We start from the raw sequence: 21,626 nt of genomic DNA on the forward strand, positions 1-21,626 counted from the left end.
GATTTCTCTTCTGTATATCATATCCCCCTATTGTCTCTACTGTATATTATATCCCCCTGATGTCTCTCTTGTTTATTATATCCTCCTGATGTCTCTCCTGTATATAATATTCCCCCGATATCTCTCCTGTATATTATATTCCTCTCTTGTATATCATATCCCCTGTCTCTCCTGTATATTATATCCCCTGATATCTCCCTGTATATTCCCCCCCATGTCTCTCCTGTATATTATATTCTCCTGATGTCTCTCCTGTATATTATATCCCCCCGACGTCTCTCCTGTATATCATATCCCCCTAATGTCTCCCCTGTATATTATATCCCCCTGATGTCTCTCCTGTATATTATATCTCCCTGATGTCTCTCCTGTATATTATATCCCCCTGATGTCTCCCCTGTACATTATATCCCCCTGATGTCTCTCCTGTATATTATATTCCTCTCTCCTGTATATTATATCCCCCGATGTTACTCCTGTATATTATATTCTCCTGATGTCTCTCCTGTATATTACATCCCTCTGATCCCCCCCTGTATATTATATCCCCCCGATGTCTCTCCTGTATATTATATCCCCCTGATGTCTCCCCTGTATATTATATCTCCCTGATGTATCTCCTGTACATTATATCCCTCTGATGTCTTCCCTGTATGTTATATCCCCCTGGTGTCTCTGGTGTATATTATATCCCTCTGATGTCTCTCCTGTATATTATAACCCCCCCATGTATCTCCTGTATATTATATCCCCCTTATGGCTCCCCTGTATATTATATCACCCTGATGTCTCTCCTGTATCCTGTATATTATATCTCCCTGATGTCTCCCCTGTATATTATATCCCCCTGATGGCCCCCCTGTATATTATATCCCCCTGATGTCTCGCCTGTATATTAAATCCCCATGTCTCTTCTGTTTATTATATCCCCCTGATGTCTCCCCTGTATATTATATCCCCCTGATGTCTCTCCTGTACATTATATCCCCCTGATGTCTCCCCTGTATATTATATCCCCTGATGTCTCCCCTGTATATTATATCCCCCTGATGTCTCTCCTGTACATTATATCCCCATGATGTCTCTCCTGTATATTATATCCCCCTGATGTCTCTCCTGTATATTATAACCTCCCTATGTCTCCCCTGTATATTATATCCCCCTGATGTCTCTCCTGTATATTATATCCCCCTGATGTCTCTCCTGTACATTATATCCCCCTGATGTCTCCCCTGTATATTATATCTCCCTGATGTCTCTCCTGTACATTATATCCCCCTGATGTCTCTCCTGTATATCATATCCCCCTGATATCTCTCCTGTATCCTGTATATTATATCTCCCTGATGTCTCCCCTGTATATTATAACCCCCCCCATGTCTCCCCTGTACATTATATCCCCCTGATGTCTCCCCTGTATATCATATCCTTCTGATGTCTCCCCTGTATATTATATCCCCCTGATGTCTCCCCTGTATATCATATCCTTCTGATGTCTCCCCTGTATATTATATCTCCCTGATGTCTCCTCTGTATATTATAACCCCCCCCCCATGTCTCACTTGTATATTATATCCCCCTGAAGTCTCTCCTGTACATTATATCCCCCTGATGTCTCTCCTGTATATTATATTCCCTGATGTCTCACCTGTATATTATATCCCCCTGATATCTCTCCTGTATATCATATCCTTAGCTTATACCATTAATAATCCCCAATACACAGCTCTATGGGGGTATATACTGTACTAGGGTGTTATATACTGATTGAAATATGACAGGAGAGACCCCCGTATCCTGCAGCTCCCAGCACATATGTACAGGACATGATACATGGTACATTCCCCCATATATCACAGACATATTATATGCAGATGACATAATGATGCTGTGTGTATATTGGGAATATTTTCACTCTCATCATATCTACGGCTATAACGACTACTACTCCTATTATGGCTGTTATCCGAGTTTTTAGGGGTTTTAAGGGTAAACGTTCAGGGCCACAGAAAAGCCGTTTCCCCAGGTCTTGCAGGCTTTTTGCAACCGTAGAACCTGACACTTTTCCTGTGTTCTAGTTTCCGGACACGTTTTTGGCACATACCAAGTTCTATAACAATCCATGAATGTGGAGATAGTTCAGACTATTTTTGTTTGTGCAACAATTCATTAACCCCTTGTGATTAACCTAACATCCCAGTGTAAATCACCGGACCCTGCGCCACTGTTAATGAAAGTCCCCCCAGAAGTCTCTGAAGTCTCTGTTAGAGCCTCTCAATGGTCCCCAATCACTAGGACGGCACCAGTACTTCCTTCTATCCAGCCCAGTGACATCACATAAAACTGGAAGGGATAGGAAAACTAAAGGCAACTTTGAAACCAACAAAAGACTAAATGTCTAAGGACACATGCAAACCATTGTTTTATCCTGTGGTGGTACACACCATCTGTCTCATGGCAAGTCCTATTCTCAGCGCCGGTCGGAAAAACAAACAAACCATGAACTCACCTTTCCGACGTTCCCCCGAAGCTCTGCAGCTTCATCAGCCCCGTCCTGCAGTGACAGCTCTGTGTGTGCCGGCGTTGCACAGACTGTTACCGCAGGACGGAGAGGATAAAGTAGCGGAGCTTCGGGGAACGTGAGAAAGGTGGGTTCATGGTTTATCAATTTAACGTGCTGGACTGACTGGCTGTATAGCAATATACAGGGGGACTGGTTGGCTGTATACTGGGGGACGTGCTTGGCTATATACAGGGAAGCTGTCTGTATACTGGGTGGGGTGGCTGTTTGGCTATATACAGGGGGGTCATCTATATACTGGAGGGGAGGTTGGCTGGAGGTGTTATATAGCATAGTAGTTATATTCCTGTACATAGAGGCAGTATTATAGTAGTTATATTCTTGTACATAGGGGGCAGTATTATAGTAGTTATATTCTTGTACATAGGGGGCAGTATTATAGTAGTTATATTCCTGTACATAGGGGGCAGTATTATAGTAGTTATATTCTTGTACATAGGGGGCAGTATTATAGTAGTTATATTCTTGTACATAGGGGGCAGTATTATAGTAGTTATGTTCCTGTACATAGGAGGCAGTATTATAGTAGTTATATTCTTATACATAGGGGGCAGTATTATAGTAGTTATATTCCTGTACATAGGGGGCAGTATTATCGTAGTTATATTCCTGTACATAGGAGGCAGTATTATAGTAGTTATATTCTTGTACATAGGGGACAGTATTCTAGTAGTTATATTCCTGTACATAGGGGACAGTATTATAGTAGTTATATTCCTGTACATAGGGGGCAGTATTATAGTAGTTATGTTCTTGTACATAGGGGGCAGTATTATAGTAGTTATATTCTTGTACATAGGGGGCAGTATTATAGTAGTTATATTCTTGTACATAGGGGGCAGTATTAAAGTAGTTATATTCTTGTACATGGGGGGGGGGGGGGCGGTATTTTAGTAGTTATATTCCTGTACATGGAGGGCAGTATGATTGATAGTAGTTATATTCTTGTACATTGGGGGCAGTATTATAGTAGTTATCTTCTTGTATATAGGGGGCAGTATTATAGTAGTTATATTCCTGTACATAGGGGCAGTATTATAGTAGTTATATTCTTGTACATAGGGGGCAGTATTATAGTAGTTATATTCTTGTACATAGGGGGCAGTATTATAGTAGTTATATTCTTGTACATAGGGGGCAGTATTATAGTAGTTATATTCTTGTACATAGGGGGGCAGTATTATAGTAGCAATATTCTTGTACATAGGGGGCAGTATAATAGTAGTTATATTCTTGTACATAGAGGCAGTATTACAGTAGTTATATTCTTGTACATAGGCGCAGTATTATAGTAGTAATATTCTTGTACATAGGGGGCAGTATTATAGTAGTTATATTCTTGTACATAGGGGCAGTATTACAGTAGTTATATTCTTGAACATAGGGGGCAGTCTTATAGTAATTAACATGGGGGGCAGTATTATAGTAATTATATTCTTGTACATAGGGGACAGTATTATAGTAGTTATATTCTTGTACATAGGGGGCAGTATAATAGTAGTTATATTCTTGTACATAGGGGGCAGTATAATAGTAGTTATATTCTTGTATATAGGGGCAGTATTATAGTAATTATATTCTTGCACACATGGTGCAGTATTATAGTAGTTATATTCTTGTACATAAGGGCAGAATTATATTAGTTATATTCTTGTACACGGGGCACTATTGTAGCAGTTATATTCTTGTACATAGGGGGCAGTATTATAGTAGTTATATTCTTGTACATAGGGGGCAGTATTATAGTAGTTATATTCTTGTACATAGAGGGCAGTATTATAGTAGTTATATTCTTGTACATAGGGGGCAGTATTATAGTAGTTATATTCTTGTACATAGGGGGCAGTATTATAGTAGTTATATACTTGTACATAGGGGGCAGTATTATAGTAGTTATATTCTTGTACATAGGGGCAGTATTATAGTAGTTATATTCTTGTACATAGGGGGCAGCATTATAGTAGTTATATTCTTGTATATAGGGGCAGTATTATAGTAATTAACATGGGGTGCAGTATTATAGTAATTATATTCTTGTACATAGGGGACAGTATTATATAGCTATATTCTTGTACATAGGGGGCAGTATTATAGTAATGTTCTTGTACATAGGGGGCAGTATTATAGTAGTTATATTCTTGTACATAGAGGACAGTATTATAGTAGTTATATTCTTGTACATAGGGGGCAGTATTATAGTAGTTATATTCTTGTACATAGTGGGCAGTATAATAGTAGTTATATTCTTGTACACAGGGGGCAGTATTATAGTCGTTATATTCTTGCACACATGGGACAGTATTATAGTACTTATATTCTTGTACATAGGGGGCAGTATTATATTAGTTAGATTCTTGTACATAGGGGGCAGTGTTATAGTAGTTATATTCTTGTACATAGAGGGCAGTATTATAGTAGTTATATTCCTGTACATAGGGGGCAGTATTATAGTAGTTATATACTTGTACATAGGGGGCAGTATTATAGTAGTTATATTCTTGTACATAGGGGGAAGTATTATAGCAGTTATATTCTTGTACATAGGGGGCAGTATTATAGTAGTTATATTGTTGTACATAGGGGGCAGTATTATAGTAGTTATATTGTTGTACATAGGAGGCAGTATTATAGTAGTTATATTCTTGTACATAGGGGGCAGTATTATAGTAGTTATAGTCTTGTACATAGGGGGCAGTATTATAGTAGTTATATTTTTGTACATAGGGGGCAGTATTATAGTAGTTATATTGTTGTACATAGGGGGCAGTATTATAGTCGTTATATTCTTGTACATAGGGGGCAGTATTATAGTAGTTATATTGTTGTACATAGGGGGCAGTATTATAGTAGTTATATTGTTTTACATAGGGGGCAGTATAATAGTAGTTATGTTCTTGTACATAGAGGGCAGTATTATAGTAGTTATATTCTTGTACATAGGAGGCAGTATAATAGTAGTTATGTTCTTGTACATAGAGGGCAGAATTATAGTAGTTATATTCTTGTACATAGGGGGCAGTATAATAGTAGTTATATTCTTGTATATAGGGGCAGTATTATAGTAATTATATTCTTGCACACATGGAGCAGTATTATAGTAGTTATATTCTTGTTCATAGGGGCAGAATTATATTAGTTATATTCTTGTACACGGGGCACTATTGTAGCAGTTATATTCTTGTACATAGGGGGCAGTATTATATTAGTTATATTCTTGTACATAGAGGGCAGTATTATAGTAGTTATATTCTTGTACATAGGGGGCAGTATTATAGTAGTTATATTCTTGTACATAGAGGGCAGTATTATAGTAGTTATATTCTTGTACATAGGGGGCAGTATTATAGTAGTTATATTCTTGTACATAGAGGGCAGTATTATAGTAGTTATATTCCTGTACATAGGGGGCAGTATTATAGTAGTTATATTCTTGTACATAGGGGGCAGTATTATAGTAGTTATATTCTTGTACATAGGGGGCAGTATTATAGTAGTTATATTCTTGTACATAGGGGGGCAGTATTATAGTAGTTATATTCTTGTACATAGGGGGCAGTATTATAGTAGTTATATTCTTGTACATAGGGGGCAGTATTATAGTAGTTATATTCTTGTACACAGGGGGCAGTATTATAGTAGTTATATTCTTGTACATAGGTGGCAGTATTATAGTAGTTATATTCCTGTACATAGGGGGCAGTATTATAGTAGTTATATTCCTGTACATAGGGGGCAGTATTATAGTAGTTATATCCCTGTACATAGGGGGCAGTATTATAGTAGTTATATTCTTGTACATAGGGGGCAGTATTATAGTAGTTATGTTCTTGTACATAGAGGGCAGAATTATAGTAGTTATATTCTTGTACATAGGGGGCAGTATTATAGTAGTTATATTCTTGTACATAGGGGGCAGTATTATAGTAGTTATATTCTTGTACATAGGGGGCAGTATTATAGTAGTTATATTCTTGTACATAGGGGGGCAGTATTATAGTAGTTATATTCTTGTACATAGGGGGCAGTATTATAGTAGTTATATTCTTGTACATAGGGGGCAGTATTATAGTAGTTATATTCTTGTACATAGGGGGCAGTATTATAGTAGTTATATTCTTGTACACAGGGGGCAGTATTATAGTAGTTATATTCTTGTACATAGGTGGCAGTATTATAGTAGTTATATTCCTGTACATAGGGGGCAGTATTATAGTAGTTATATTCCTGTACATAGGGGGCAGTATTATAGTAGTTATATCCCTGTACATAGGGGGCAGTATTATAGTAGTTATATTCTTGTACATAGGGGGCAGTATTATAGTAGTTATGTTCTTGTACATAGAGGGCAGAATTATAGTAGTTATATTCTTGTACATAGGGGGCAGTATTATAGTAGTTATATTCTTGTACATAGGGGGCAGTATTATAGTAGTTATATTCTTGTACATAGGGGGCAGTATAATAGTTGTTATATTCTTGTTTATTGGAGAAGGTATTGTAGTAGTTTTTTTTTTGTATATAAGTAAGTATAAACTTGTGTTCTGTAAAAAAAAGAGGCTTTATTCCTGTACAAGAGAGGCAATAACAGTCTATTTCGCTGCGCTCTTGTGTTGATTTAGACCATCTATAAACAGTTTGTGTGGAGTTTAGTAGCTCCACCCACATCACATGGCCACACCTACTTGTTTTGACTCCGCCCACAGAATGGGGTCACTTTTACATTTTTTTCCAGGGCAACTTTGAATTCCCAGTCCGCCCCTGGTTGTGAGTGTTGGAAAAGCAGCAATACTGTGGTGCCGACACCTCCGAAATACGGCAAAAGAGCCACAGCTAGAAGGCTGAAAGTCAATAATAAATGCTCCTCAGAGCGTGTCCTCTAATCAGAGCGGGTCCTATTTTCTGTGCAGGTGCTATTCAAAAAGTCGGTCGTATTCTCTGAGGCAGGTCCATTTCTCAGACACGGGTCCCGTTCTCAGAGCCAGGCCCTGTTCTCAGAGTGGGTCCTGTTCTCAGAGCCGGTCCTATACTCTGTGCAGGTCCTGTTCTTACAGACAGGTCCTGTCTTATTCTTATAGCGGAACTTATTCTGTTATCAGAGCGGGTCCTGTTCTCAAAGCGAGTCCTGTAATCAGAGCTAGTTCTATACTCTAAAGCAGTCCTATTCTGAGAGTGGGTCCAATACTCAGAGCGGGTCCTGTTATCAGAGCGGGTCCTGATATCAAAGCGGGTCCTTTCCTCAGAGCGGGCACTGTTTTTAGAGCGGGTCCTGTTATCAGAGTGGGTCTTATTCTCAGAACATTTCTGTTCTTACACGCAGGTCCTGTTCTCAGAGCCTGTCTTATTCTTATAGTGGTACTTATTCTCAAAGGTGGGTCTTGTTCTCAGAGACGGGCCCTGTTCTCAGAGCGGGTCCTGTTCTCAGAGCGGGTCCTATAATCAGAGCCCGTTCTATACTCTGTGCAGGTCCTATTCTGAGAGTGGGTCCTATTTTCAGAAGGGGTCCCATACTCAGAGCAGGTCCTGTTATCAGAACGGGTCCTCTCCTCAGAGCAGGTCCTGTTATCAGAACGGGTCCTCTCCTCAGAGCAGGTCCTGTTATCAGAGCGGGTTAATTTCTCAGAGCGGGTCCTGTTATCAGAACGGGTCCTCTCCTCAGAGCAGGTCCTGTTATCAGAACGGGTCCTCTCCTCAGAGCAGGTCCTGTTATCAGAGCGGGTTAATTTCTCAGAGCGGGTCCTGTTATCAGAACGGGTCCTATTCTCAGAGTGGGTCCTGTTATCAGAGCGGGTTAATTTCTCAGAGTCAGTCCTACATACTTTGCAGGTCCTGTGCTCAGAGGGGAGTTCTGTTCTTACAGACGGGTGCTGTTCTCAGAGCCTCTCTTATTCTTATAGCAGAACTTATTCTCAGAGCTGGTCCTGTTCTCAGAGTGGGTCCTGTTCTCAGAGCGGGTCCTGTTTTCAGAGGCAGGTCCTGTTCTCAGAGGTGTTTCCTGTTATAAGAGAGGGTCCTGTTATCAGAACGGGTCTTGTACTCAGGGCGGGTCCTGTAATCCAGCGGGTCCTGTTATCAGAGCGGGTGCTGTTATCACAGCGGGTGCTGCTTTCAGAGGGGGTCCTGTTATCAGAGCGAGTCCTGTTTTCAGAGCGGGTCCTGTAATCAGAGAGGGTCAGGTTACCAAATCGTGTCTTGTAATCCAGCTGGTCCTTTAAACTAGCAGGTGCTGTTATCAGAGCGGGTGCTGTTATCAGAGCGGGCCCTGTTCTCAGAGCGGAAGCTGTTATCAGAGCGGGTGCTGTTATCAGAGCGGGCCCTGTTCTCAGAGCGGGTGCTGTTATCAGAGCGGGCCCTGTTCTCAGAGCGGGTGCTGCTTTCAGAGAGGGCCCTGTTCTCAGAGCTGGTCCTGTTATCAGAGCGGGGCACTGTTCTCTGAGCAGGTCCTGTTATCAGAGCGGGTCCTGTTATCAGAGCGGGTCCTGTTATCAGAGCGGGTCCTGTTATCAGAGCAGGTCCTGTTATCAGAGCGGGTCTTGTTCTCGGAGTGGGTCCTGTAATTCACCGGGTCCTGTTATCAGAGCGGGTGCTGCTTTCAGAGAGGGTTCTGTTCTCAGAGGCGGGTCTTGTTCTCTGAGCAGGTCCTGTTATCAGAGTAGGTGCCGTTATCAGAGCGGGTGCTGTTATTAGTGCGGGTCCTCTTCTCAGAGTGGGTGCTGTTATCAGAGTGGGTCCTGTTATCAGAGTAGGTGCTGTTATCACAGCGGCTGCTGTTCTCAGAGCCGGGCCTGTTATCAGAGTGGGGCCTGTTATCAGAGCCGGTCCTATACTTGGTCGTGTGTGTAGCTCTCCTATAGAAATGTATAAGCCTGTGTGGATGGGGCTATAGCTGCATAGCTCCCAACCGTCCCGATTTTGCCTGGAAAGTCCCGTTTTTCTTACCCCTGCCCCGCCTCATGGGCAGCTATGAGATTGTCACGGATTTTCGGATTTGCGCTGTGTCCGCATAGTAAATACTTTGAAAGCCAGAACTGATAGTACAGAATGGCTTCTACAGACATCGGGCAGGGAATCCTTTTTCAGAGAAGTGTCGGGCTTAGCGGAGAGGAGGGACCACGTCATCAGCTTCAGATCAGCATCTGTCCATATATGGTCACTGCATCTCCTAGGGTTCCCCAGAGCAGACATCGGGAGGGAATCCTTTTCAGAGAAGTGTCGGCTTAGCGGAGAGCAGGGACCACGTCATCAGCTTCAGATCAGCATCTGTCCATATATGGTCACTGCATCTCCTAGGGTTCCCCAGAGCAGACATCGGGAGGGAATCCTTTTCAGAGAAGTGTCGGCTTAGCGGAGAGCAGGGACCACGTCATCAGGTTCAGATCTCTATCCATATATGGTCACTGCATCTCCTAGGGTTCCCCAGAGCAGACATCGGGAGGGAATCCTTTTCAGAGAAGTGTCGGCTTAGCAGAGAGCAGGGACCACGTCATCAGGTCAGATCAGCATCTGTCCATATATGGTCCCCAGGGCTTCCCCAGACACAAGCTCTTTATATAATTACTGCACTGCACTGATATATAGATAGGGATCTTCTCAGAGATTATTGTAATTATTGAGACTATTATTATTATTATAAATTTTATTATTTTTATGATTATGGAGATGATTATTAATAATAGTAAAAATAATAATCATATCAATAATAATAATAATCTCCATAATAATAATAATAATAGTCTCAATAATTACAATAATTTCTGAGAAGATCGCTCTCTATATACCAAGGCATTAAAGGGGTATTCCAGGAATCAGCATAATTCATATACAAGTGGGCACTCAAAATATAAGCTAATGTGTAATTAGTTGTTATTTAAAATTTTGCTCCCCTTAGCAGAAAATGCTGATGGCATAGACTGTAATGAAGAATTAAAATGCTACCGGCCCTTTAATCAGTCCGTTAATTTCCTCCGCGCGGTCCGTCGCAGAAAAGAAGATGGCCGCTGGTCACATGTCCACATCACATGTCCTGCACCTGCCTGGGCAGGTCATGTGATCACCACTACGTTTGGCTGTACTCGGTTGGTTGCAGTGCATCGAGTATGGTCAGTGTTGTGGTGATGGCAGTTACACATCATTACTATGGTAACAGAGCAAGAAAACCTGTTACATCATCATTGGGAGCAGAGCCTGAGAGGGAGGAGGAGTTACTGAGAACTAAAGGATCATGGAACTTGTAGTTTCCAATGGCAACCATCTTAGTGATAACTCCACCTACTTTAGAGAGGCCATAAATTTTGTCATAAAATCAAATTATTTTAGCTCCGTTTTGTGACTAATGACATTGAGTATTGTTGTATTCATTTATTTATATCATCAAGGGTTTTTGTGTCAGACATTCATATTCCCGGAATACCCCTTTAAATCTGTGTCACAGTGTAACAGTAGTCATAGTTCTTAGTTACCAAAATTCTACACCTTGTTAATCACAGGGGTTACAGCTCAGTTGGTTGAGGCGCTGTGTTATTATTGTACATGGACACTGCAGGTTCTGGGTTCAAATCCCAATGAGGATACTTTTTTTTTTTTTATTGAGATGATTTTTATTATTATAATATGGCTAAAATTTGGGGCGTGGCCAGGGAGTGATTGGGGGTGTGGCTTAGGGGGATCGCCATTTTGTCCCTCTTTCCCTTTCACAAATGTTGGGAGGTATGTAGCTGAGGTCTGACACTCGTTCCAGTGGCTTGTCCGGATATACGTGTCCAGAGCCCCAGTGTACCGTCCGTATTTGTGGATCAGTTTCTAGGTAATAGACTTATGTGACTCAGACACACGGCCCATAAAACCGACCCAGAAACGCTTAGAATAAATATGATTGTGTGTAGAAGGTCTAAAACTACTAAAAGATCCAAATACACCAGAATGACGCCCACAATTGTTCTCCATTGATGATTACTACTCTCGTCATTACTGTATATTATAACACTGACATTACTATTATTACACATAATATTACTGCTACTTTTACAAATCTTCCTTTATAAGGCTCATTTCACACTGTGGTCAGATTTTCCGTTTTTTTTAAATCCTTTGAAACGAGAAAAAAAAAAACGATGATAAATAAACGTAGATAAACTGACAGTGACTGAAGGCAAAAGGCCACTGGGTCACTGTTCTGCGCTCAAGTCTCATTGCACCTGAATTATCACAAGCTACAAGCATCTGTGATGAGTTGACTTCCTGTCTATTATTTGTCTCTTTACTTTAGGTGCAATGTTAGATTCGGGCTCTTACATGTGATCCTGCTACAAGCTCCTCTCTGCTTCTCTCCCGCACCCCAGCGGCAGCATGAGAATAACACTTACAGCAGAGCCCAGATGTGTGACACCCACACCCAGTAATCTCCTCTGATGGGGCTTCTCCTGGAGGGGATTCTCTGGTGCTGATCTTCTACTGCCCCCCCTGTAATTCTGCCCGTATCCTCCTCAGACACCAGTGTGGTCATCCTGCTACATGGGGAAACTTCTCTGTACTATCTACAGCTCCCACACACTTCTTTTCTATCCTGCTACATTGGGACACTTCTCTGTACTATCTGCAAAATCCTACAAACTTCGATCCTGCTACACAGGACACTTCTCTGTCCTGTCTGCAGCTCCCACTCACTTCTTTTTAGCCCTGCGAGGTGGGGACACTTCTCTGTACTATCTGCAAAATCCTACAAACTTCAATACTGCTACACGGGACACTTCTCTGTCCTGTCTCTCCCCCACTCACTTTTCTTCTATCCGGCTACACGTGGACATTTCTCTGTACTATCTGCTGCCCCTACACACTTCTCTTCTATCGTGCTACACAGGGACACTTCTCTGTTCTATCTGCAGATCCTACTCAATGCTCTTCTATCCTGCTACACAGGACATTTATCGGTACTATCTGCAGCTCCGACACACTTCTTTTCTATCCTGCTACATGGGTCACTTCTCTGTCCTGTCTGCAGCTCCCACTCGCTTCTCTTCTATCCTCCTCTGAGCTGCTTCTTTTGCAGATTGTTTTTGAATAGAAGGTCATGAACTGTAAACAGAGGCTGCACGCAGTGTCTGTAGTGTCTGCTGAGCTCTGCCGCTAGGGATAAGTTGCTCTGCACAAGAGCTCAGTGTTGCTTCTAAGTTTACGCCGCCTTCAGGCTGGAGTGTTTTTGTACCTAAATGAAGTAGTTGCTAATGATGAATTATTAGGCGCAACAAAACATCGGGGTCGGTAGAAAAAATGAGTAAAACATGGTTATTTTTGCTGTGCGGCTAGTTTGGTGTTTAGTCGCAAACTGGTGCAAAAACAGCGTGACAATATGAAAAGGTGCAAAAACAACAGAAAAAAACTAGTGATACATCAGGCCCATAGTGTGTGTTTATTTAACTGGTACTTTAAGACACTTGTCTTTCTGTTTTTTTGGAAAAATCCGTTTTTTTCCCTTTATCTTGGCTGCACATTTCCTTTTTACTTACACTTCCAATACATCGATCTATAGGTTCTACATCTATCTATTTCTCCCTCATAATAGTTGCTATCTATGGATATCAAATTTTTATCTACCTACCGATTTTGGTGGGTAAGGGCTATGGATTATGGCATAGCCTGGGTCATGCCGTGGATTATGGCTGGGGTCAGCGCTGTGGATCTGTGGTATAGCCGGGTTCAGTGCTGTACATCATGGAATAGCGAGGGTCAGTGCTGTGAATTATGGTATAGCCGGGCTCAGGGCTGTGGAGAATGGTACAGATGTGGTTATAGCTGTGAATTATGGTATAGCAGGGGTCGGGGCTGTGGATTGTGGTATAGCTGGGGTCAGTGCTGTGGATCATGGTATAGCCATGGTTAGTGCTGTGGAATATGATTATGGTATAGTTGGGGTCAGGGCTGTGGAATATGATTATGGTATAGCAGGGGACAGGGCTGTGGATTATGGTATAGCAGGGGAAAGTGCTGTGGATTATGGTTATGGTATAGTCGGGGTCAGGGGTATGGATCATGCTATAGATGGGGTCAGTGTTGTGGATTATGGTATAGCCAGGGTCATTGCTGAGGATCATGATATAGCAGGGGTCAGGGCTGTGGATAGTGGTATAGCTGGGGCCAGTGCTGTGGAGTATGATATAGGCAGGATTAGCTCTGTGGATCATGGTATAGCCGGGGTCAGTGCTGTGGAGTATGGTATAGGCAGGATTAGTGCTGTGGATCATGGTATACCTGGGGTCAGGGCTGTGGATAATGGTATATCCGGGGTCAGGGCTTTGGATCATGGTATAGCCAGGGTTAGTGCTGTGGGATATGATTATGGTATAGTTGGGGTCAGTGCTGTGGATCATGGTATAGCAGGGGACAGCGCTGTGGATTATGATATATCCGTGGACAGGGCTGTGGATCATGGTATACCTGGGGTCAGTGCTATGGATTATGGTATATCTGGGGTCAGGGTTGTGGATAGCGGCATAGACAGGGTCAGGGCTGTGGATTATGGTATATCCGGGGTCAGGGCGCTGCATCATGGTATAGCCAGGATCAGTGCAGTGGATTATGGTTATGGTATAGTCGGGGTCAGGGCTGTAGATTATGGTATAGCTGTGGTCAGTGCTGTGGATTATGGTATAGCCAGGGTCATTGCTGCGGATCATGTTATAACCGGGGGTCAGGGCTGTGGATCATAGTATAGCCGAGGTAAGGGCTGTGGATTGTGGTATAGATGGGGTCAGGGCTGTGGATTATGGTATAGATGGGGTAGGGCTGTGCATCATGGTATATCCGGGGTCAGTGCTGTGGGTCATGGTGTACCCAGGATCAGGGCTGTGGATTATGGTATAGTTGGGGTCAGGGCTGTGGATTATGGAATAGATGGGATCAGGGCTGTGGATTATGATATAGCTGAGGTCAGGGCTGTGGATTATGGTATAGCCGGGGTCAGGGCTGTGGATCATGGTATAGACAGGGTCAGGGCTGTGGATTATCGTATAGCAGGAGTGAGGGTTTTGCATCATGGTATAGCAGGGGTCAGGGCTGCGGATTATGGTATAGCAAACGTCAGGGCTGTGGATCATGATATACCCGTGATCAGGGCTGTGGATTATGGTATAGCAGGCAGCGTGCTTTGGATCAGGGTATACCAGGGGTCAGGGCTGTGGATCATGGTATAGCCGGGGTCAAGTGTGTGGATCAAGGTATACCCGGGGTCAGGGCTGTGGATCATAGTATAGCCGGGGTCAAGTCTGTGGATCATGGTATAGCCAGAATAATAGCTGTGGATCGTGGTTTAGACGCGGCCAGGTTATGGTGTATCCGAGTCAGGGCTCTGCATCATGATATAGCCAAAGTCAGTGCTGTTATTATGGTATAGCAGGTGTCATGCTTTGGATCGTGTTATACCCATGGTCAGTGCTGTGGATCATGGTATAGCAGGGGTCATACTTTGGATCATGGTATAGTAGGGGTCATACTTTGGATCATGGTATAGCCGGGGTCAGTGCTGTGGATCATGGTATAGCTGGCGTCAGGGCTGTATATAATGATATAGCAGGGGTCAGGGCTGTAGATCATGGTAAAGCCGGAGTCAGGCCTGTGGATTATGGTATAGCCAGAATAACAGCTGTGAATTGTGGCTTAGACAGGGTCAGGGCTGTGGATTATGGTATAGTCGGGGTCAGGGCTGTGAATCAGGGTATAGCCGGGGTCAGTGCTGTGGTTTATGGTTATGGGTATAGCCAGGGTCAGGGCTGTTGATTATGGTATAGCTGGGGTCAATGCTGTGGATTACGGTATAGCAGGGGTCAGGGCTACGGATCATGGTATAGCTGGGGCCAGTGCTGTGGATTATGGTATAGCTGGCGTCAGGGCTGTATATAATGATATAGCAGGGGTCAGGGCTGTAGATCATGGTAAAGCCGGAGTCAGGCCTGTGGATTATGGTATAGCCAGAATAACAGCTGTGGATTGTGGCTTAGACAGGGTCAGGGCTGTGGATTATGGTATAATCGGGGTCAGGGCTGTGAATCAGGGTATAGCCGGGGTCAGTGCTGTGGTTTATGGTTATGGGTATAGCCAGGGTCAGGGCTGTTGATTATGGTATAGCTGGGGTCAATGCTGTGGATTACGGTATAGCAGGGGTCAGGGCTACGGATCATGGTATAGCTGGGGCCAGTGCTGTGGATTATGGTATAGCTGGCGTCAGGGCTGTATATAATGATATAGCAGGGGTCAGGGCTGTAGATCATGGTAAAGCCGGAGTCAGGCCTGTGGATTATGGTATAGCCAGAATAACAGCTGTGGATTGTGGCTTAGACAGGGTCAATGCTGTGGATTACGGTATAGCAGGGGTCAGGGCTACGGATCATGGTATAGCTGATGCCAGTGCTGTGGATTATGGCATAGCCAGGGTCATTGCTGCGAATCATGGTATAGTCGGGGTCAGGGCTGTGGATGGTAGTATAGCCAAGGTCAGGGCTGTGGATTATGGTATAGTCGGGGTCAGGGCTGTGGATTATAGTATAGACAGCGTCAGAGCTGTGGATTATGGTATAGATGGGGTCAGGGCTGTGCATCATGGTATATCCCGGATCAAGGATGTGGATTGTGGTATAGTTGAGGTCAGGGCTGTGGATCGTAGTATAGCCAAAGTCAGGGCTGTGGATCATGGAATAGCGGGTTTAGGGCTGTGGATTATCGTATAGCAGGGGTGAGGGTTCTGCATCATGGTATAGCAGGGGTCAGGGCTATGGATTATGGTATATCCAACGTCTGGGCTGTGGATCATGGTATACCCGGGGTCAGGGCTGTGGATCATGGTCTAGCAGGTGTCGTGCTTTGTATCATGGTATACCCTGGGTCAGGGCTGTGGATCATTGTATATCTGGGATCAAGCCTGTGGATTGTGGTATAGCCAGAATGATAGCTGTGGATCGTGGTTTAGACAGGGTCAGGACTGTGGGTTATGGTGTATCCGGGGTCAGGGCTCTGCATCATGATATAGCCAGAGTCAGTGCTGTGGATGATATAACAGGGGTCTTGCTTTGGATCGTGCTATACCTGGCTCAGAGCTGTGGATCAAGGTATAGCAGGGGTCATGCTTTGGATCATGGTATAGCCGGGGTCAGGGCTGTGGATCATGGTATAGACGGTGTCATGCTTTGGATCATAGTATAGCAGAGGTCATGCTTTGGATCATGGTATACCCGGGGTCAGGGCTGTGGATCATGGTATAGCCGGGGTCAGGGCTGTGGATCATGGTATAGCTGGGGTCAGGGCTGTGGATCATGGTATAGCAGGGGTCAGGGCTGTGGATCATGGTAAAGCCAGGGTCACGCCTGTGGATTATGGTATAGCCAGAATAATAGCTGTGGATTGTGGTTTAGACAGGGTCAGTTCTGTGGATTATGGTATATCAGGTGTCAGGGCTGTGAATCATGGTATAGCCGCGTTCAGGCCTGTGGATTATGGTATATTCATAATAAGAGCTGTGGATTGTGGTTTAGACAGGGTTGGGTCTGTGGATTATGGTATATCAGGGGTCAGGGCTGTGAATCATGGAATAGCCGGAGTCAGTGTTGTGTATTATGGTATAGCTGGGGTTAGGACTGTGGATCATGGTATAGATGGAGTCAGTGCAGTGGATCATGGTAGAGCCGGGATCATTGCTGTGGATTATGATATAGCAGGGGTAAAGACTGTGGATTATGGTATACCCGGGGTCAGGGCTGTGGATCATGGTATAGCCGGGGTCAGGGCTGTGGATCATGGTATAGCTGGGGTCAGGGCTGTGGATCATGGTATAGCAGGGGTCAGGGCTGTGGATCATGGTAAAGCCAGGGTCAGGCCTGTGGATTATGGTATAGCGAGAATAATAGCTGTGGATTGTGGTTTAGACAGGGTCAGTTCTGTGGATTATGGTATATCAGGTGTCAGGGCTGTGAATCATGGTATAGCCGCGTTCAGGCCTGTGGATTATGGTATATTCATAATAAGAGCTGTGGATTGTGGTTTAGACAGGGTTGGGTCTGTGGATTATGGTATATCAGGGGTCAGGGCTGTGAATCATGGAATAGCCGGAGTCAGTGTTGTGTATTATGGTATAGCTGGGGTTAGGACTGTGGATCATGGTATAGATGGAGTCAGTGCAGTGGATCATGGTAGAGCCGGGATCATTGCTGTGGATTATGATATAGCAGGGGTAAAGACTGTGGATTATGGTATATCCGGGGTCAGCGCTGCGCATCATGGTATATCCAGGGTAAGTGCTGTGGGTCATGGTATAGCAGAGGTCAGGGCTGTGGATTATGGTATAGCTGGTGTCAGTGCAGTGCATCATGGTATAGTAGGAGTCATGGCTGTGGATCATGGTAAAGCTGGGGTCAGGCCTGTGGATTATGGTATAGCCAGAATAATAGCTGTGGATCGTGGTATAGACAGGGTCAGTGCTGTGGATTATGGTATAGTTGGGTCAGGGCTGTATATAATGGTATAGCAGGAGTCAAGGCTGTGGATTATGGTATTGCCGTTCAGGGCTGTGGATTATGGTGGATCATGGTATTGCCGGGTTCAGGACTGTGGATTATGGTATAGTTGGAGTCATGGCTTTGGATCATGGTATAGCTGGAGTCAGGGCTGTGGATAATCATATAGCAGGGGTCAGGGCTGTGGATTATGGATTATGGTGGATCATGTTATTGCCGGGTTCAGGGCTTTTGATTATGGTATAGTCAGGGGTCACGTCTTTGGATCATGGTATAGCCGGAGTCAGGGCTGTGGATAATCATATAGAAGGGGTCAGGGCTGTGGATCATAATATAGCGGGCGTCAGGGGTGTGGATTATGGTGTAGCGGGGGGTCAGGGCCGTGATTCATTATCATTATTATATTGCAGTCCCCCATTAATCAATGCCCCCTCTTCTATATTGTAGCCCCCTATACTAACACCTAAATTTATACCCAGAGAAGACAAGAGACCAGGCCCTTATTTAGCTCGTAAAACGATGAATCTAGGAGACTTAACACTTGTGGATCAAGTTCTGAACAGAGAAAAACAAACTCATTGAGGGGCATAAATGAACATTAAATCAGGTAGGACAGAAAAGGGTCAAATGTTACAGAAAGAAACAGACACATGCAATACTAGGGCAATTAACAGATATATACCATGGCAGAAAGTCAGATTGGATTTAAAGACACAGTAGATGGGTGAAAATGGATTCAGCAATCAGAGATATTTACCTGTAGAAGAGAAGAGAGTGTGGTGTTATATCCATTCAATGTATAACTGCAGCATACTTGTCAGAATATTATGCTAAGCAAACCAAGAATGCAAGCATCTAAGAATTATTATTATATAAATCAGTGCCCCTCTTTTATATTTTAGCCCCCCTAATAATCAGTGCCCCCTCTTCTATATTGTAGCCCCCCCATTAATCAGTGCTCCCTCTTCTATATTGTAGCCCCCAATTAATCAGTGCTCCCTCTTCTATATTGTAGCCCCCAATTAATCAGTGCCCCCTCTTCTATATTGCAGCCCCCAATTAATCAGTGCTCCCTCTTCTATATTGTAGCCCCCCCATTAATCAGTGCCCCCTCTTCTATATTGTAGCCCCCTATTAATCAGTGCCCATCTGCTATATTGTAGCCCCCCCCATTAATCAGTGCCCCCTCTTCTACATTGCAGCCCCCATTAATCAGTGTCGCTCTTCTATAATACAGCTCCCGCATTAATCTGTGCCCCTCTTCTAAATTATAGCCCCCCATTAATCAGTGCCCCCTTTTCTATATTGTAGCCTCCCATTAATCAGTGCCTCCTCTTCTATATTGCAGCCCCCCATTAATCAGTGTCCCCTCTTCTATATTGCAGTGTCCCCATTAATCAGTGCCCCTCTTCTATATTGCAGCCCCCCATTAATCTGTGTGCCCTCTTCTATATTGGAGCCCCCCCCATTAATCAGTGCCCCCTCTTCTATATAGTAGCCCCCATTAATCAGTGCCCCCTCTTCTATATTGGAGCCCCCCCATTAATCAGTGCCCCCTCTTCTATATAGTAGCCCCCGTTAATCAGTGCCCCCTCTTCTATATTGCAGCCCCCCATTAGTCTGTGCACCCTCTTCTATATTGTAGCCCCCCCCATTAATCTGTGCCCCCTCTTCTTTATTGCAGCCCTTACTAATCTGTGCACCCTCTTCTATATTGTAGCCCCCATTAATCAGTGCCCCCTCTTCTATATTGCAGTCCCCCATTAATCTGTGCACCCTCTTCTATATTGTAGCCCCCCCATTAATCTGTGCCCCATCTTCTTTATTGCAGCCCTTACTAATCTGTGTACCCTCTTCTACATTTCAGGACCCCGCACTCGGAAGCTGAAGAAGAAGAAGAGTGAGAAGGAGGACAAGAGGCCACGCACAGCCTTCACCGCGGAGCAGCTGCAGCGACTCAAGGCCGAGTTCCAGGCCAATCGCTACATCACAGAGCAGCGGCGTCAAACCTTGGCCCAAGAGCTCAACCTCAATGAGTCCCAGATTAAGATCTGGTTCCAGAACAAGCGGGCCAAGATCAAGAAGGCAACAGGCCTAAAGAACGGACTAGCGCTGCACCTAATGGCGCAAGGTCTGTACAACCACTCCACGACCACAGTGCAGGACAAGGAGGACAGCGACTAGGAGGGCTACAGGGTGAGAGGGAGACCCTGTATAGACTGAGGTCAGGACCCCCACAGCCCCTCCACCTGGGGGCGCAGAACTGTCCTTTCAAGCCAAAGATTTTATTATGATGACGATAATGAGATTGCGTCTGGAGGTTATTGGAGGCTGTAATTTATTTTATAATAAAGTGAATATTCCAAAACAGACCTGTCTCACTGCCGAAGTGTCCTCATCTCCTTACTGCCGCACTCGCTTCATCTCTCCTCCCACTGCCCCACTCTCCTCATCTCTCCTCCCACTGCCGCACTCTACTCATCTCTCTTCTTACTGCCGCACTTTCCTCATCTCTCTTCTCACTGCCGCACTCTCCTCTCTCCTCCCACTGCCGCACTCTCCTCATCACTCTTCTTACTGCCGCACTCTCCTCATCTCTCTTCTCACTGCCGCACTCCTCATCTCTCCTCCCACTGCCGCACTCTCCTCATCTCTCCTCCCACTGCCACACTCTCCTCATCTCTCCTCCCACTGCCACACTCTCCTCATCTCTCTTCTTACTGCCGCACTCTCCTCATCTCTCTTCTTACTGCCACACTCTCTTCATCTCTCTTCTCACTGCCGCACTCTCCTCTCTCCTCCCACTGCCGCACTCTCCTCATCTCTCTTCTCACTGCCGCACTTTCTTCTCACCTCCCACTGCCGCACTCTCCTCATCTCTCCTCCCACTGCCGCACTCTCCTCATCTCTCTTCTTACTGCCGCAATCTCCTCATCTCTCTTCTTACTGCCGCACTCTCCTCATCTCTCCTCCCACTGTTGCACTCTCCTCCCACTGCCACACTCTCCTCATCTCTCCTCCCACTGCCGCACTCTCCTCATCTCTCTTCTCACTGCAGCACTCTCCTCTCTCCTTCCACTGCCGCACTCTCCTCCCACTGCCGCACTCTCCTCATCTCTCCTCCCACTGACGCACTCTCCTCATCTCTCCTCCCACTGCCGCACTCTCTTCCCACTGCAGCACTCTCCTCATCTCTCCTTCCACTGCCGCACTCTCCTCACCTCTCCTCCCACTGCCGCACTCTCCTCATCACTCTTCTTACTGCTGCACTCTATTCATCTCTGCTCTCACTGCCGCTCTCTACTCGTCTCTCCTCTCCAAACCACACTCTCCTCATCTTTGTTCACCCCACCGTACTCTCCTCTCACCATCCACATCACCACGGTACTCTCCCCACAGTCTCTTCTCTCCCTGCCACACTCTGCTGGTCTCTCCTCTCTCTGCAGCACTCTACTCGCCACAGTCTGACGGTCTATCTTTTCCCAGTCACACTCTCCTCTCCCTGCTGGATAATACTCTTCTCCCCTAGTCTCATATGGGTAAAAAAAAGACAC

At 44.7% G+C, this 21,626-nt stretch overlaps 1 protein-coding gene across 1 annotated transcript in view; it reads left to right on the top strand.

Annotated features, from left to right (window-relative positions):
- The window catches only part of EN1 (engrailed homeobox 1), a 30,363-nt gene extending 9,940 nt beyond the window's left edge, over positions 1–20,423 (top strand). The window contains exon 3 of the mRNA XM_072122178.1: positions 19,940–20,423. Coding sequence (XP_071978279.1) covers positions 19,940–20,256 — 317 coding nt within the window. The 3' untranslated portion in view covers positions 20,257–20,423. The remainder of the gene's footprint in view (positions 1–19,939) is intronic.
- The last annotated feature ends 1,203 nt before the right edge of the window (positions 20,424–21,626 follow it).

This window comes from Engystomops pustulosus, chromosome 8 (assembly GCF_040894005.1).
Source record: "Engystomops pustulosus chromosome 8, aEngPut4.maternal, whole genome shotgun sequence".
Taxonomy (NCBI): domain Eukaryota; kingdom Metazoa; phylum Chordata; class Amphibia; order Anura; family Leptodactylidae; genus Engystomops; species Engystomops pustulosus.